The 17549-nt window shown below is 39.2% G+C and overlaps 1 protein-coding gene across 2 annotated transcripts; it reads left to right on the top strand.

Annotated features, from left to right (window-relative positions):
* Window positions 1–2953: 2953 nt before the first annotated feature.
* Window positions 2954–16503, top strand: CCT8 (chaperonin containing TCP1 subunit 8). 2 transcript variants are annotated; one of them, XM_040227681.1, is made up of 16 exons: window positions 2968–3148; window positions 5074–5164; window positions 5806–5885; window positions 7408–7557; window positions 8023–8203; window positions 8317–8378; window positions 9280–9417; window positions 10130–10308; window positions 11231–11297; window positions 11374–11461; window positions 11553–11668; window positions 12217–12288; window positions 12369–12533; window positions 12830–12949; window positions 15862–15966; window positions 16272–16472. In XM_040227681.1, the coding sequence occupies exons 1-15, from the start codon at window positions 3089–3091 to the stop codon at window positions 15952–15954; spliced, it is 1662 nt and encodes a 553-aa protein (XP_040083615.1). In that variant the 5' UTR covers window positions 2968–3088; the 3' UTR covers window positions 15955–15966; window positions 16272–16472. The 2 variants fall into 2 exon arrangements, with proteins under 2 accessions (XP_040083616.1, XP_040083615.1); XM_040227682.1 differs by lacking the exon at window positions 15862–15966 and having other exon boundaries at window positions 2954–3148; window positions 16272–16503.
* Window positions 16504–17549: the final 1046 nt, after the last annotated feature.

Genomic DNA, 17549 nt, shown 5'->3' with positions numbered 1-17549 from the left:
AAACGGAGCAGGACGTGATGGGCCTTCCCTGCCTCACCCCCTGTGTCCTCAGTCTGCTTTTTGTTTGTGGAAAACTTTAGTCAAAGCATAAGTGTAATCAGAAAAATAAGAACATGTGAAAACAGGAAAACAGTCAAAGGAGAACAAATAATAATAATACACTCATTAAGCATAGTCAAGGACCTTTAGTTCTTTCTCTAGCACTGTAGAGGACATTCTGAGCCATATCTTGTGAATTGTCTATTATAGATTTTAAAACCCCTACCAGGTGGAGAAGTTAATTGCTGATGATCAGACTGTAGCCATGACATGGGCTGCCACAATTCTGAGAATTGGCCTCAACACAGTGGAAACAAATCTGCCCTAGAACTGAATATTAATTGTACCTAAAACAACCAAGATGACCCTGGTCAGACCACTGCTGACCAACTTGAAGATGACTGTCAGAGCTGACTGTGATGTTTCTGCACGTAGCCCTCTTCTGTCTATAAAAGCTCTCACCCCACTGGCTGCCAGCGGGGTGAGTCTGCCTTGGGAAAGAGGTCCACCCTCCTGCCAGCTGTCAGCATCTGAAATGAAGCAAACGTTCCTTTCCACCAAACTGGCCTGTTGAGCAGTGAGCTTTTGAGCAGTGAGCAGCCAGACCCCACACCTTTCAGTAACACTGAGACACCCATTTAGCCATCCGTTAGGTCTCTGCTTCATGCAACGTCCAGTGATATATGCTGGCAATACAGTGCCTACCTACCAGGTGGGAAAGATTGCAACAAATTTTGTCATAACCAGGATAAGTGCTGTGAAGGAGAAGCACAGAAGCTGTGAGAATGACTCACAGGGAACGTCTTGGGAGTCATCAAAGGCTTTCTAACGTAAGCGTTTGTTTACTGAAGTAGAACTAACTCAGCCAAAAGGGAGCAGATGAGCATTCTAGGTAGAGGAGAGCAGAGGCTGAGACCTTGAAGCAGAGGAGGTAAAGCAGATAGGATGAACCATTCAGGCTTCTGTGGCCAGAAGATGGAGAGGAAGGCCAACAGGGCAAAGATACAGGTGCCATAAGCAGGGACCAGGACCCAGGCCCCGAGCCAAACTGAGTGTTTGTGTTTACTTTTTAGTCTGGGCGAGGAATATTTGGCTAATTATTTGGATCCAGTGGAAATTTTGCCCTTGAGCTTTTAATTCCACAATTATGAATACATCATCTACTCCAAGTAATACAAAATGAATTTTTATCTAAAAAGCATTCTTCTTAGCAATTAAATCAATTTAATTCTTGATCAATTACCATACAGAAGATTTTAACTGATTTAATCCTTCCGATTTCCTTTTTAATTTACTAAAATTAATATCAATTCTCAAACTTTGTTAGTTATTATGGTTACTTTATTATTATTTTTGGCAGTTTTGCTAAGGAATGTAGGTTCTTAGTTCCCTAACAGGAATCAAACCCACACCTCCTGCAGTCAAAGTGGAGTCTTAATCATTGGACTGACACAGAAGTCCCCAGATCAATTTTTTATTAAAATTTTCCATGGAAATTTGATTCATCAATAGTTTTATCCTCAAATTATCTACCATGGTCTCTACCAAGACTTGATACCTTAATTATTATTAAAATTTTATCGTGTCATCTTTAATCTCTTTCAGTTTTGTTGTTGTTGCTGGTTATGTTTATAAGCAATGCTTTCTGAGTTAGATGAATTAGTTTTCATTTATTTCTTGCCTAAACCATAAGGAAATCTCCTGTTGTCCTTGGACCACCCTTTGAGGATCGCTGAATGTTTCCCAAAAGGTGGTTCACATACCAGTTGGTTTGAGATGGCTCGCAAAAATATTTTTTAATAATTATGCATTTAAGTGCTAATTAGAAGAAGTTATAATACATGTGACACATTTGATTATTCCTTAAGACACACTAAATCTGTCCCGTTTAAGGAAAATAAATCATTTGCAAGTGTCTGACCAAGGAACAAAAGACAAGCCAAACGTTCTACTCAGTTGTCTACATTTTCTACTAGGAGTGGATTACTTTCACTGTATGAAATTATTCTTTGAAGTCTTCTGTCATCATTCAGTCTTTTGAAATCAGTCACGTGCTGATGTGGGATGACACAGGTTTTAAAGGACTGTGGGAAAGTAAAAGGGGTTTATATTTCCAAGAAAAAGCAGGAAAGGGATTTTTCCAGGTGTTCCAGTGGTTAAGACATCATGCTTCCACTGCATGGGGGCAGGGTTCCACTACTGGCGGGGGAAATAAGATCTCACATGCCTGTGGGGCGGCCAAAAAACAGAAGAAAAAAGAAAAGGAGGAAAGAGGAATACAGTTGCCTAACAACGTGCATTTTGCAATCTCATCTGGGTAGAAATCCTAGTTTTAACACTACTAGCGCTGTGATCTTGTACAAACTACCTTTTGTAAATTGCAAAAGTAATTAATAAAATATTGACCACTAGCTAAGATACCGCACATAAAGCAAATAATGGGGCCTGGCACATATGAGCACTCAGTACGTAGCTTTCCTTTCAGATTTTCATTTATCACCTTCAAGTCCCCAGAGGTGCTACAGGGCCCAAGTCTGAGCGCAAGTTCAACCACAGATGTGGAGGATGAAGGCAGATCCTAGGCCTCGGGAAAAAGGGGTGCCCACCTGGCTGATATCGTGGGAAGCTCTGGAAGATTTACACGGAAGCTACTCTTGGAAGGAGTGGCAAAACTCAAGGACAAAACTGACAAAACTCAAAAGTCCCCAGCACAGAGCCTATGAGTCTAAGCGAAGGGAACAACCTCTGGGAGCGAGCCACATCCGCCAGGCAGCCTACGCGTGCATCGGCAGGAAGACGGAAGGCCCAGCCGGATCGAGCCGCCCCATCGATCGACCAGATCGAAAATCGTCAACTTAGTGCTGGCGGCGCGAACTGCTCCTTCTCGCGAGGCTTCACAGACTAGGCCGCCGGGGGAAAGGGCGGGCCCGGCTGAAGAGAGAGGAGGGGCGTGAGCCGGCCGCACGCTACGTTCCCAGGAAGCTGTGCGCGCCGCTCGCTTCTTCGAGGATCTTTTGAGGGCGCGTGAGCGGCACCCTGCAGACTGGTCATGGCGCTCCACGTCCCCAAGGCCCCGGGCTTTGCCCAGATGCTCAAGGAGGGAGCGAAGGTAAGAAAAGGAGGAAGGGGGAGTGAGGTGGGAGAGCCGCGGCGGCCGCAGCCAAGAAGAAAAGCCTACCAACGGGCCCGGCGTGCCCACCCGACATAGCGGTCGGAGGGAAAGAAGATTCCAGAAAGGGAGGTGTTCTCTGGAAAGCTTGGCCGTGGAGGGCCGCGGGCATTTCGAGGTTTTTTTTTTTTATGAACCCAGGAGAGGGGGCAAGCGGCCAGAAACGGCGAGTGGGCGACGAGGCCGCAGGCGGCGCGTTTTGTGCTTTGTAGCCGCCCAGGGTGTGAAGGCCGCTCTTTGCATTTTTCCTCCGTCAGTAAAACGGGAGTGAGGAGGCTCTCCTTTGGGGGACGCGAAGTAGGTGAAATAACGTAGGTGAGGTTGCTTTGAGTACTGCGAAACGGCTCCAGGAGCGGGTGGTCCAGGGAGGAGAGGGACGAGGCAACTCTTGCAAATGAGAAATGGCGAGCTCCCCATTTAGTTCGCAGAAATAGTGCGTTATAGGATAAATCTTAGTTACAATCCCAGTGGGCTCTGTTCTGAACTTAGCCTCTGTTCTGAACTGAATCCTCTGGGTCTTACTTTCCTCATCTTTCAGTTGGGGAGATTGGACGGAAATAGTTGTAACCAACAGAGTAAGTGACACCGTGACCTAAGTAAAGCTTTTGTTTTATGGCGAGGTCTTGAAAGTAATTTCAACAGCATGGTTTTTTTTTTTCTTTTCTTTTTTTAATGTCTTAGACACACTGCTGTAAGTGTGTCTCTTATGTTCAAATAGTTGCGTTCCCTTATTGTCCCCCAGACTTTCTGTGCTTAAAGGAATGTAGATAGTGTGGTTCCGTTTGTGGTAACAGTTTGAGGGAACTAGGTTTCTTGTTGGCGAGGATGCACTTTGGGGATAACGTGACTCTAGGAGGTAAAGAGATTTACTGTAAGTATTAGTGAAAGAGGTTTGCTGAAAATGACATGAACTAATTTTTTTTAAAAGGTTGGGAAGTGTCCGTATTTTTTTTATTCTTCTGAGGCAGAAATAAGTGACCAAATAAGCAAAAGGATAATTTGAAATAATGATAAAGGAAAATGCACCTCTAAAAAAAATTATAAAGGAAAGTTTGGGGTAGAACAGTAAATAAAATGTTAAGGAAAGAACTCTCAGCTCTGTGCTTAGTGGCCAAGATTAAAGGCAATAATGTTTCAGGCTAAGGGACTAGTAAGGGACCAAACTCACTGAGGATGAAGTGAGTTTGCCTTGTTAAAACAGTTAAGAAAAAAGATGTTCACATGAACAGTAGGTTCTTGAAATTTATCTGAGACTCTTGTAAAACTTGAAAATTTGAGTATTGTGAGCAGTTCAGTTTTCAGTGTATACACGTTGGAATTAATGTGTACAAACGAGCAGTTTGTTTCAGTTCAAACGAGAATTCAAAATCTGTATGCTTTAGTTCTAAAAATGTGTAAGGCAAATACGTTAATTCCCTTTGAACATAGACCTGTTGACTCTACAGTGCTCAGGTTTTACCACATTCATACCACATTACAGCTTTTAGAAAGAATTGGTAGACTCTGGAAAGGTGTTTTTATAATCTGCAGTGGTTCATATGCTTTCTGTAATCAGTCTTAGCACTCTTCTCTGCACTTTTCACTACACTTAAAAAAAAATTAAGCTTTATGTTTTGATGTGTAAGTAGGTACTCATGGGCCCTAAAAATGTCATGCCTTATTCATTCAATTTGTGGACAGATCTATGGATTACCATGGTATCTGTGGTATCATAGGAACACCAAACACCATGCTTTACGTACATAACTCTCACTTGATAATATCAACAGTCTTTTGAGACAGGTACTATTATATTATTCCCATTTTACAGATGAAGAAATTATTGAGATTCATTGTCCTGCCTAATCAGAAATTTTCTTTTACAGCATTTTTCAGGATTAGAAGAGGCTGTGTACAGGAACATACAGGCTTGCAAGGAGCTGGCCCAAACAACTCGTACAGCATATGGACCAAATGGTAATTTCTAAATTCATGTTTAATAAAAAATACAGTAATACAATAGAATTTTGTGTAGTAGTTTTTTGAAATTTGTTTGAGGATATTATATGTAAATTGAGAGTTTTAGCCATAATACACTATGGCGTTGAAAATTATTTCACAGTTCAGTAACTCCTGTACAGTTTTCCTAATCTTTAATCAGCAGTTCGGATCTTTTTAGAAAAGTCGTAATCAAAATGTTACTTTTTGTCCTATTGAGAGGATAGAAAAGTTATGGTGCTTTCACCTTTGAGGTAGTACCATTGTTACAGCTAAGGGAGAAAAATTTTCTCTTGCTTCCCATCAACTGAATTAATTGATACAAATTTATGGAATAAGCAAAACAAATACACTTCCAAGTAAATAATTTTAGTCTTTGTACATGTCAATATAATTTAAGTTGATTTAAAAAATATGAAATTGGCAGGAAAGAAATAATACAGGTGTGCAGGCAGGGGAAGCCATTGGGCTGTGGCTTTAAGAATAGGTAGTATGTTTTGAGTTCTTACAAAGTTATTTCAAGGAATGGATAGCAAATTTTTGTTTCTTCACTGGATTTTCTTTGGTGTCTGGAGAAGGGTTTGAGTGATGATGGATTTCTTTTTCTAACTATTTTTGAGGAATGAACAAAATGGTTATCAACCATCTGGAGAAGTTGTTTGTGACAAATGATGCAGCGACTATTTTAAGAGAGCTAGAAGTAAGTTATTTCTTTTAAAAACCCAAGAAATGTTTTGGTGATGTCAAAAATTCAGTGTATTCTAACATCGAATAACCTTTATTTCATTCACATTGGATAATAAGGGTTTTTTTAAATTCCCAACTTGAAAATTCATGCTATAGATATTCCTAATTATAGAGAATCCTCTTTATGTTTAACATCTTTGCTCCTGTTAAAATCTCCTGTTATTTATGGAGAGGTTGGTTGTGATAAAGTATACATATATATTTGCCGATAATATAAAATTGAATGTTGTCTTCTTCAGAGCGTGACACTAAAGTGAATTATTCTATAATGTAGAAACAGCTGATATTTAAGATGGGTTTGTTTTAATTGTGTTTGTGAAATTAAATCAGTTGGTGGAATTTTGTTCACCTACAGTTTTGATGGTATAGAGTTGGGTTTATGAGGACAGTCTGGCGCCTGATCACACATGGAGAACCACTCCTCAGCCAGCTGCTAATTGAAGGATATGTTCAGTCTCAGGGAATTTTTCTTAAAGCACCAGGATTAATTCTTTAGTCAGAACTCCATAGATGTTAACATTTCTCCATCTTCTTAAGTAATCATATGAGAGTGTCACTTGCTCAGTTGTATCCGACTGTTTGTGACACCATGGACTATAGCCCACCAGGCTCCTCTGTCCATGGGATTCTTCAGGCGGGAATACTGGAGTGAGTTGCCGTGCCCTTCCCCACCCAGGGATCGAACTTGGGTCTCCCACATGGCAGGCAGATTCTTTACCATCTGAGCTATAAGGGAAGCCCAAATAATGATATAGTGTTAAAGTAATAACATTGAACGAAACAGATCGACGAGATATTTGTGGAGGGACTTGTCATTATGAAGGTTAACATTGTACTCTGTGATGTTCTCAGGAGTTATTTAAGTATGGTGAGGATATTGTCTTCGTAATAAACCAGTGTCGGCTATTTAGTTTTCTCAGTGCTGTCAGTTGTCACTCCTTGCTTATTTCTTTAAAAAGCATCTTAAATTCTAGGGAAGGACCACTTCAAATTTTGATACACTTTAAGAAATATTTTATATTTTTGGTTTTTTTAGACCATAATCCCTTTCAATGAGGATATACATAAATATTGAGACTTACCACCAAGCTAAATGACATCTACTTTAGCACCTCTGAAGCCTTTTTTTAAAAGTGCCTTAGATTGGAATTACTTTGTTTTTTAATTTAGTGAACCTGTAATCGTGTTAGGAACCTTAATGTATACAGTGTACATACTGAGTGACTGACCTCAGTCAGTTGAAAGAAAGTGCCCTGTGAAGTGACTGTCATTTATGGTGGTGCATTCGTGCTGATGGGTATAAGGGGACCTGGATTGTCTTCTTGTGACCACACTATAGGTGAGATCAGAAGAGTTACTTCACCCATAGGAGACTGGAGTCTGTTAATTTAGGAAGAAATGGAAAGGAAATTTTTCATACTGCTTTAAGGGTCAAATGTTTAACTTGCTATTTAAATTCAAACCCCTTCTACCAGGTACAGCATCCTGCTGCAAAGATGATTGTAATGGCCTCTCACATGCAAGAGCAAGAGGTTGGAGATGGCACAAACTTTGTTCTGGTTTTTGCTGGAGCTCTTCTGGAATTAGCTGAAGAGCTTCTCAGACTTGGCCTGTCAGTTTCAGAGGTGAGTGTCCATTTTATAACCTAGCCCTGTTTAAAATTTGCTTATGTATGTATACCTACTGTTTCAAACTTAAGATAGTACTATAGTAATAGCTAGTACTGTGCACTTTTCTCTGTGTCAGGGTTTGTAGTACATGTGCTTCCCTTGCAATGTCTCATTCTGTCCTTACAAGAACCCTGTGAGTGGGGCCTATTAAAAGTAATCTCAATTTGTTTCAGATAGGAAAGTGAGCCTTAAGTTAGAAAAACCTTGCTCGAGTAGCTAGTAATGGCAGTTGGGGTTCAAATGTGGGCTGTCAAAGCCTGTGCTCTTAAATAGTAGATTTTGCCATGAACGTTACTCTGGGAGTGCGTTTTGTCTTTTTCTGTTGAATATACCATATCCATTGGGTTACCAAGATGAGATGCTTTAAGACACGTCAAAATTATGTCCTTTGAGGAAGTATTTTTGCTCTTTACATTTAAGGTCATAGAAGGTTATGAAATAGCCTGCAAAAAAGCTCATGAGATTCTTCCTGACTTGGTATGTTGTTCTGCAAAAAATCTACGGGATGTTGATGAAGTGTCATCTCTACTTCATACCTCTGTAATGAGTAAACAATATGGTAATGAAGTGTTTCTGGCCAAGCTTATAGCTCAGGCATGTGGTGAGTATATATCAGTAAATGAAAAAATCCAAAATTAAAATGTCTTCATGTGACTAAGGTATTTTCTCTGTTTTCCCAATTTATCTTTTGATATGTCTTTGTTTTATTAACAGTATCCATTTTTCCTGACTCTGGCCATTTCAATGTTGATAACATCAGAGTTTGTAAGATTCTGGTAAGTTTAGAAATGCATCAGTGTTATCTAGATAGGTCTTTTTTTTCTCCCCCCACCCCCTCCAAAAAAAATCTCTTAATCTAAATTTTACCTTGTAAGTTTTAGACACTTAAGACTTCCTGCCTTCATTTAAGATTTTGATATTGCTAAATTGTAATACTTTTACTTTGAATTTAAAAGGATATCAACATATTCTTACCACTTTTCCATGACAGTTGGAAGGTTTAGTGCATAAACAAAATACTAATTATTTGCATTCTTCATATATGCTGACTTATAAAAATGAGCTTAGAAGGAAATTTTGAATGTGGTTTAAGTTTTTCTGTTGCTCTATAATAAAATCCATACTTTTAATACCTAAAAGGTATATACTTGATAGAAAATTGTGATTGGTACAGTAAAACCTGTAACTATTGGTTTTACACATAGACATGTGATTGTTAACGTTGTCAAATTTAACTTACATAAGTACGTGCGCTAGCTGTGTGTGTGATACACATGCTCTGTTCTAACCATCCATACACTGCCTCCCCTACTCCGTTACCTGGTGTGTGTGTGAAATCAGAAATTTGGCGTTGATCCCTGTTCTGTCCCTGTTGCTGACAGTCCAGCCTGGTACATTGGTGCTGAGTGAATGAATGGCTTAGAGCAGTTCTTTGATTTTTCCCCAAGTATACTGCAGGATCCCAGTCTGTAACTGTGGCTCATTGCCAGAGTGATCCCTGCAATGAACAGACTGCTGTGCTTTACTGTCCATCACTGTATCATCATCCCCAAGAGTCCCTGCCTTGCTGTAGTACATTATTTAGTAATGAATATTTTTGGTACATGTAGAAGCAGTCAGTTAGCCCTGATGTTATTTTCATGAAATCATTGATGATTTTGGTATCCAACTCCTCAGGGCTCTGGTGTGCATTCCTCTTCAGTACTGCATGGTATGGTTTTTAAGAAGGAAACTGAAGGTGATGTGACATCTGTCAAAGATGCAAAAATAGCAGTGTACTCTTGTCCTTTTGATGGCATGATAACAGAAACTAAGGTATGTAGATTTCAGAATCTTGAAGGTAAAAACTTGGGCTTCCTTTTCAGTAACACTTTGAGGTGGAGTTTGCTCTTAATCCAGTGAATATGGCATTCACCAGGCTAAATGTTCAATGAAAAAATTAGCATTTGTGTGCTGTTCATTGCAATTTTTTAAATAACGTTGAAATTCTGTAGCATCCTGAAACAAAAATAGGCTAACATAGTTTGAAGTTAGTAACAGTTATAATTGGAAGTTTGTATTTGAAAATACATAGTAAGTCTGAAGTTTATAAGTCACTGTTGACTTCATCCCTGGAATTCTTCAGATCTTGAGCGGTTGGTGGCTTTTAAAATTATACAGGTTTGGGGAGGGGTGGTCCTGGTCATTTAGTCCACATTTTAGAGGAGGTTTGAGAACCACAGTGTTGTTTCAGTACACTAGTTGACATTAGAAGGCAGATGTCAGGACACCTGCCTGACCTCTCATAGTATAGAGTTGGTCTAATTTTTCCACGAAAAGTACCTGTCAAAGAGCAAATATATTAGTGCCGAGTGTGGCAGAGGGAGAGATTGCTGGTCTAGGAGCAAGCTGCATTTCTCTTAGTTTCGTGCAGATTTTGTATTCTGTTATATGTGCATGTTTAAATTGTTTCTTTAATGTTATTCTGTGACTTTGAACACCAAAGTGATGAAATGGTTTTAAAGAAAATCTTTGCTTATTTTGCTAGGGAACGGTGTTGATAAAGAGTGCTGAAGAATTGATGAATTTTAGTAAGGGAGAAGAAAATCTCATGGATGCGCAAGTCAAAGCTATTGCTGACACTGGTGCAAATGTTGTCGTGACGGGTGGCAGAGTGGCAGACATGGCTCTTCACTATGCAAACAAATACAATATCATGTTGGTGAGGTAAGAGAGGACCGCATTCTGTCACTCCAGACTGTGGTGACTTTGGGCAGTGAGACAATGGACAGACAAATTCAGCACACCATAAAGACTGTTAAGCGTATTAAAAGGGGGGAGGATGAGGTACTAGGGAGAAGGCAATGGCACCCCACTCCAGTACTCTTGGCTGGAAAATCCTATGGACGGAGGAGCCTGGTAAGCTGTAGTCCATGGGGTTGCTAAAGAGTCGGATACGCCCACTCCAGTGTTCTTGCCTGGAGAATCCCAGGGGTGGGGGAGCCTGGTGGGCTGCCATCTATGGGGTCACACAGAGTTGGACACGACTGAAGTGACTTAGCAGCAGCAGCAGCATGAGGTATTAGATAATGTAGCAAGTGGACTTCACTTGGTCTAGGGGAACAGGAAATATCTGAGAAAACCTACCTTTAGACTGAGAGCTGAAGGACCAGTTAACAGATGTTAATTGAAGAGAGAGGGAAGAGTGTTCCAGGCCAGAGAAAGAGCTTAAGAGACCAGACACAAATCTGGTACACACTGTTAGCTAGTGTGGGGTTAGGAACATAACTTTGTTTATGGATTACGCTGGACAACTTAACTGTTCCCACCTTTCTTAATATAATGGGCAGAGGCAATCACTGTTCTCTTTCTCACAGAACATTCAGTTGCCCAAAGTAAAGCAAAAGTGTTCTGTGTGCCAGGGCTTCCTTTGTGTTTTACAACTACAAACCCTTGACATCCTAAGGAGACTTGAAAACTAATTCTAGAATAATTCCATAAACATAAGTGGCTGGATTGCACAGTGCAGTCCAGACCTATTCTGAGCTTGAACCTTCAGGGAAGAAAGAAGGTGACTTGAGGCCCTATGAACAGTTTCCTATTTAATCTCATGTGTTTACTATTAAGGCGTTTGTTTTGTTTTTTAAAGGCTGAACTCAAAATGGGATCTCAGAAGATTATGCAAAACAGTTGGTGCTACAGCTCTTCCTAGATTGGTATGTATTTTGGGCACTATTAAAAGATGGTTGAACCTATTCAGATTATTTTATTACAAGAATCGTTTTCTCACAGAATCCTCCTGTCCTTGAAGAAATGGGGCATTGTGACAGTGTTTACCTGTCAGAGGTGGGAGATACACAAGTGGTTGTGTTTAAGCATGGTGAGTAATCACGGTGAAATGTACATATTTGATGTGTAGGGAGTTCATTTTCTTTTACTAATCTCCTAATATATATTTAATTTATTCACAGAAAGGGAAGATGGTGCCATTTCTACCATAGTGCTTCGAGGCTCTACAGACAACCTGATGGATGATATAGAGAGGGCAGTAGATGATGGTGTTAATACTTTCAAAGTTCTCACAAGGGTCAGTATTAGCATTCATCGTAACTTAGTAATTATAAGTCCTCAAAAACACAGTTGGCAGACTCGTAAATATCCTGAGAACTTCAAAATGAAAAACACAAGTGGCTTGTGTAAAGCACAGCACCTTTTTCTGTAAGACTCCATTTAAGTGTTTGTTGCTAATGAATTTTCTAAAATGAAATATGAAAAGGAGCAGCTAATCAAGGCTTCCTTTTTTGACTGTCTTAAAGAGTTTATGGTGGTTTTTCTTCTGTTGCACTTCAGTTTCTTATCCAGTAAATTCTTGTTGCTGGATTTGTGAAAAGTAAGTAACTGCACAGTGGTGTTCCCATTCTTCACTTTGATTCTTCTTTTTCATATATCAGACCCTATGGTGAGGTAAGATAGCTTGTCCAGATCACTCCATTTTTTAATTGGAATTAAAGTTTTATAAAATTTGTAACTGAATCAGATTTAACCCTCTAAGTCTAGTGGAGTGCTGGAATCTGAAAAGATTTAGGAAACTGGACATTGCTTCTTGGTGACTTTTTATTAAACGATATGTTATAGGATAAACGTCTTGTACCTGGAGGTGGAGCCACAGAAATTGAATTAGCCAAACAGATCACATCGTATGGAGAGGTACATGGCTTTCTGTGTATAAACTGACTTTCTTGTTTTTGTTTGAATAAAATTGAGTAACGAGCACATTTTTGTTTTAGACGTGTCCTGGACTTGAACAGTATGCTATTAAGAAGTTTGCAGAGGCATTTGAAGCTATTCCCCGGGCACTGGCAGAAAACTCTGGAGTTAAGGCCAATGAAGTAATCTCTAAACTCTATGCAGTACATCAAGAAGGAAATAAAAACGTTGGATTAGATATTGAGGTATTTGGGAGGGGAAAAAAGTGAACTTTATTTTATGAATGTACAATGTAAAAATAAACATTAAAAGGAAAATCAGAAAATGTTCTGATTTGTGAGCACAGGATTTTCTTAACAGCTTTTTCAGTTTGTCTGATAGAGAATTTAGTTATCTTTCTGTTTTATTGTGTATATAGGGTTGTACTTTGCCTAGCTACTTATTCTAGTTTTATTCAAGTAGCCATGTTTCTATTATTGAGTATAAATATTTTCATGTAAACCTTTAGAATGAAAGCATAAAAACAGTTCTCTGTTGACAGGCTGAAGTTCCTGCTGTAAAGGACATGTTGGAAGCTGGTGTTCTAGATACTTACCTGGGAAAATACTGGGCTATTAAACTGGCTACTAATGCTGCCGTCACTGTCCTCAGAGTGGATCAGGTGAGTGAGAAATGAAATATTGATCTTTAAAAATACTAATTTTTATGTAGTTCAAAGTATATTTTCATGGGACTAAAACACAGTTCTCTTTCTATTCAAAGTAAAGTACTCCTCCTCCCCCCCCAAAAAAAGTTCTGGTTTTCTGTTGCAGTTACACATTGTGTTGAAAGTATTGATTCAACTAATTTAAAATTATTTTTCCAATGAAAGACTCCTTTGCCACTTGGGAACTGAAATGGGTAAGATAAATCTCATTTAGATTCATAGTTTTAAAAACCCTTCTTAAAGGAGGAAGTTCCATATGGAATATGGAGGGGTCATAAAACCCTGAAGCAGACATTAGACTACAGTATTCTCTCCCTTGTTTGCAGTTTTGCTTTCTGTGGTTTCATTTTACCCACAATTCATCTGTTATACCAGACTACTGTATGGAAAATTCTCATATATTTCAGATTGCACACTGTTATCAGTAACATGATGAAATCTCATGCTGTCCTGCTCCAGGACATGAACTGTCCCTTCATCCAGCATATCCACGCTGTGTACATTGTCTCTTAGCCATTTCAATGATGAGATCAACATATTTTACTTCTGGTCCCAAAGTTGGAGAAGGAAATGGCAACCCACTCCAGTATTCTTGGCTGGAGAATCCCATGGACAGAAGAGCCTGGTGGACTACAGTTCATGGGGTCGCAGAGTCAGACATGACTGAAGTGATTTAGCACACAGTCCCAAAGTATAGGAGTTAGTGATGCTGCCAGCTTGAATACACTCTTATTGTACCTGATCAATAGACTTGTACGGGTGAGAAAAAGCAGAGTGTTGTTACATATATAGAGTTCTTACTGTGCTGTTTCAGGCGTCCACTCAGGTTCTTGGAAGGCATCTGAGGGGTAATGTCTGGACCACTAATCTGTACCACCATCAAGGAAATGTGGCGATGACAGGGTTATCTGGTGGTTAAAAGCGTTCTTCTGTGACAGATGTTGTCTTGGGGGTTTTAAGGTCCTCAGGTGTTAAAATTATAGTATTTCTGCTAATATTTTTGAGGAATTAGGCAAAGAAAAGTGGTGAAGACTATTTCAAATTGAGTTAAATCAGAAATCACAATTTTTCAAAAGTGTTTTCTAGTAAACTTAATGAAATCTATTTTCTTACAGAATTCTAGGAGTGGTTATTAACCAATGAATAGTTTTTAAATATTGAGTAGAAAATTTTAATTGCTAGAGCCACAGTGTAAATCCATTAAATGAAAATCATGCCAAATTAATCTTGGGAGAAGCAAATTTTAGGTAGAAATGGAAAAGAAATAGAGTTTTACATAGAAATGGAAAGGAGATTGGACTTACTCTAAGCAAGGACCAGGTGGTTGTAATGACAGCAAAACAGGTTTCACTTCGGTAAAGAACTCTTTCCTATATAAGATGCCCAGAAATGGAACTGGATATCCATGGACTGGATTTAGTAATTGTGCATTCTTATGTCAGTGCATCATACAGTTTTTAGAAAAAAATGGTTTTGGAGTTTGTAAGCAGAGATAATGGGGGCCCCAAGAAAAAGTAGAAGGGGACAGGAGAAGCTAAATAGACTGAAGCATGAGATAAGCAGAAAGTCTCACAGTGAAAGTTTCTAAGGAATATTTTGCATGCCAATTAGCCAATAACAAGTGCCTTTCTCACACAGGTACTTCTTAACCTAGGAAGGCTTGTGTTATGTTTTACCCTAAGGGAGGATGTTCATTGTTTTTGCCGTTAGCACTCTGTACATAGCTATCTTGAGGAACCCATCCAACTGTAACAAGCTTGTACTCTTCAGTATAGTGAAAGTGAGTGAAAGTGAAGTTGCTCAGTCGTGTCCAACTCTTTGCAACCCCATGGACTGTAGCCTACCAGGCTTCTCCCTCCATGGGATTCTCCAGCTAAGAGTACTGGAGTGGGTTGCACCATTTCCTTCTCCAGGGGATCTTCCCGACCCAGGGATCGAACCCGGGTCTCCTGAATTCCAGGCAGACGCTTTAACCTCTGAGCAGTTGTACCTGATTTTGCATAGTATGGATTTTAGAAAAGGACTTGAAAAGTTTTCAGCATTGGACAGTGTAGTAGGGCCAGATTAGTGTTTGTTCAGGTGTTTAATTCACTAGTTCTCAAATTGTCCCCTAATCCATAGCATCCTTGTTACCTAACAACTTGTTAAAAATACAAATTCCCAGATCCACTGAATCAGAAACTCTGGAAAGAGGCCCATCAGTCTGTTTTCTTAATTGAAGTATACTTAGGCTCTAAAATTATACTTGCTGCTTTTAATAAAATCTGAATTTATCCCTAGTTGGTACAAGGGCTTCCCTTGTAGCTCAGTTGGTAAAGAATCTGCCTGCAATGCAGAAGACCCAGGTTCGATCCCTGGGTTGGGAAGATCCCCTGGAGAAGGAAATGGCAACCCACTCCAGTATCCTTGCCTGGAAAATCTCATGGATAGAGGAGCCTGATGGGCTGCAGTCCAACTGAGCAACTAACACTTAACTCACTGGTAAAATGTTATTGCAGGAATTTCAATTTCTTTATGAAAGCAGCTTCTAAAAAGGGGTGGGAACTCCTTTTTAGGGTTTATATATAGGGTTTTAAGAGTACTACTCTGTGGAAAGCCAACTAACTTTAACTTCTCCCAAATTCATTTGACCCCAAAGCTGCAACCACATTTTTCTGCCCAAACATAAATCCTTTAAAAATGCTAGATGGTTATACTTATAAAATGGTGGGTTAGTGCATTCTGAATAAATGAGGCTTTTGTTTGGCATGTAAGTTTCCAGGCAGTTAGGTGCTAGGACTTTTTTATGAACACAATTCTTATACTTGAAGGATACTAGGAAATATCATTGTTGAACTTTAATATATTTTACCTATTGACCACTTTAGATTATAATGGCAAAACTGGCAGGTGGACCTAAAGCTCCTAAACCACAAGGAAATTGGGATAAAGATGGTTGGCAAGACGAATCTCATATATAAATAGCAAATCAGGTGCTAAACTGATTGATGGCAGTGATGCATGCAGATGTTTCTCACATTCCGCACATCGGGTTGTTGAAATGCATGTCTTAGAAGGCCTCCCGCTAATGAATGTGAATTTTGTTGCTGTTATGTCCAGAAAACGGAAAGCTTACCTGCTGGATAACCAACATTACGCTAGTGTTCCATATGCAGTGTAATAACAGATTGCTCATTGGTGATGATTGTTTAATAACAAAGCAGGCTCAGAAAAATATTCTTTCTCTTCATTCTAAAGTTTAGTTTGTAAGTGTACTCTTGTGAATTTTGTTTTGCAGATCATCATGGCAAAACCAGCGGGTGGGCCCAAGCCTCCAAGTGGGAAGAAAGACTGGGATGAAGACCAAAATGACTGAATGGTTTCATTTTTACTGTAGGTGAAGGTTGTATTTGTAGTAGTACTATAGGAATTGCCTGTTGTTTTCATATTCTCCTTAAATTAAGAAGTATCTGTGTTTGTATCTTGTATCCTTGAATGGATGATGCAATAAACGTTACTATCGAAGCCTCTTTGTCTGAGGACCACTGTTCTTGGATCTTGATGACCTGTTTTGTCTCAACCTTGTTAATGAAAACCTGTGGCACTTAAGGGAAGTCACCCAAGTTATCAGGGGGTCTGTTTGCAGTATAAATCTGGCTTGCTGTTTGTACATAAGCTTTATTAGAACACAGATGTGATCAGGTATTTACATCCTGTCTATGACTGCTTTCTACAAGGGAAAAGCAGAGTTGGAGACTTATGACAGAGATGAAGTGGCTTGCAAGGCCTCTGAGACGTTTACTAATTATAGAAAGTGCTCTGTAGGAAGTCTGGCATTCCCTGGACTAGATTTTTAGTATTTTTTCACAGCTCTGAAAATCTCTTAAGACAGATGACTTGTTTCACTAGCACTGAATGATGTGTTGAATGGATGACTTTAAATATAGCAGAGAACAAAAGATACCTAACAATGCAACTGAAAATATGCCTCTTGACATATAAATTTTTATACCGTGGAGGTTTGAAAAAAGCAAAGAACACTAAAAAGTAAACTTACTTTATAGAACATGTGCTACTATGTGTTGGTTATATGAGGTCACTGAGTAACACTTTTATACTGTTTTTGGCATTTCAAAGGAATTTAGATGCAGTATGGCTGACTGGGCCTTATATAATAAACTCATCAAAAGAAATTCTAATAGAGAACTTTACAGGAAGTTTAGACAGTTTTGGTATTCTTAAGGCTCTTAGAGTTCTATGTGCCTTGGAAACACTGGCTTGAGTTCAACCAACACCCCAGTGTATGCACACTGCTTGGCAGCAGCAGAACTACATGTAACTGCCAAATCAAATACCCTATGGTTATAAAATTAATACTTTCATTTTAACTAACACTTCAAGTTTTGTTAGGCAGTCTGAAACTTTTTTAAATGTTTTCTGGTAGTGTATGTCAGTACAACTTACTGATAAAGCAAATTTTGGGGGTAATTAATTTTATTGATGTGTTGCAAACCACCACACCAACATATTATTGAGCACTTAAGTAATTCAGAATCCTTTCCAGAAATTGGAAGCA

Source organism: Oryx dammah, unplaced genomic scaffold (assembly GCF_014754425.2).
Source record: "Oryx dammah isolate SB20612 unplaced genomic scaffold, SCBI_Odam_1.1 HiC_scaffold_2, whole genome shotgun sequence".
NCBI lineage: Eukaryota > Metazoa > Chordata > Mammalia > Artiodactyla > Bovidae > Oryx > Oryx dammah.
The sequence above is the reverse complement of the archived record's forward strand: the minus strand, read 5'-3'. Positions and strand labels throughout refer to the sequence as shown.

What these genes read in the sequence shown, in the direction of transcription:
- CCT8 (XM_040227681.1), top strand. Translation starts at nt 3,089, where the DNA reads ATGGCGCTCCACGTCCCCAAGGCCCCGGGCTTTGCCCAGATGCTCAAG. An exon ending in TACAATATCATGTTGGTGAG is followed by an intron (nt 10,309 to 11,230) that starts GTAAGAGAGGAC and finishes TGTTTTTTAAAG; the next exon opens with GCTGAACTCAAAATGGGATC. An exon ending in CTGTCCTCAGAGTGGATCAG is followed by an intron (nt 12,950 to 15,861) that starts GTGAGTGAGAAA and finishes TGACCACTTTAG; the next exon opens with ATTATAATGGCAAAACTGGC.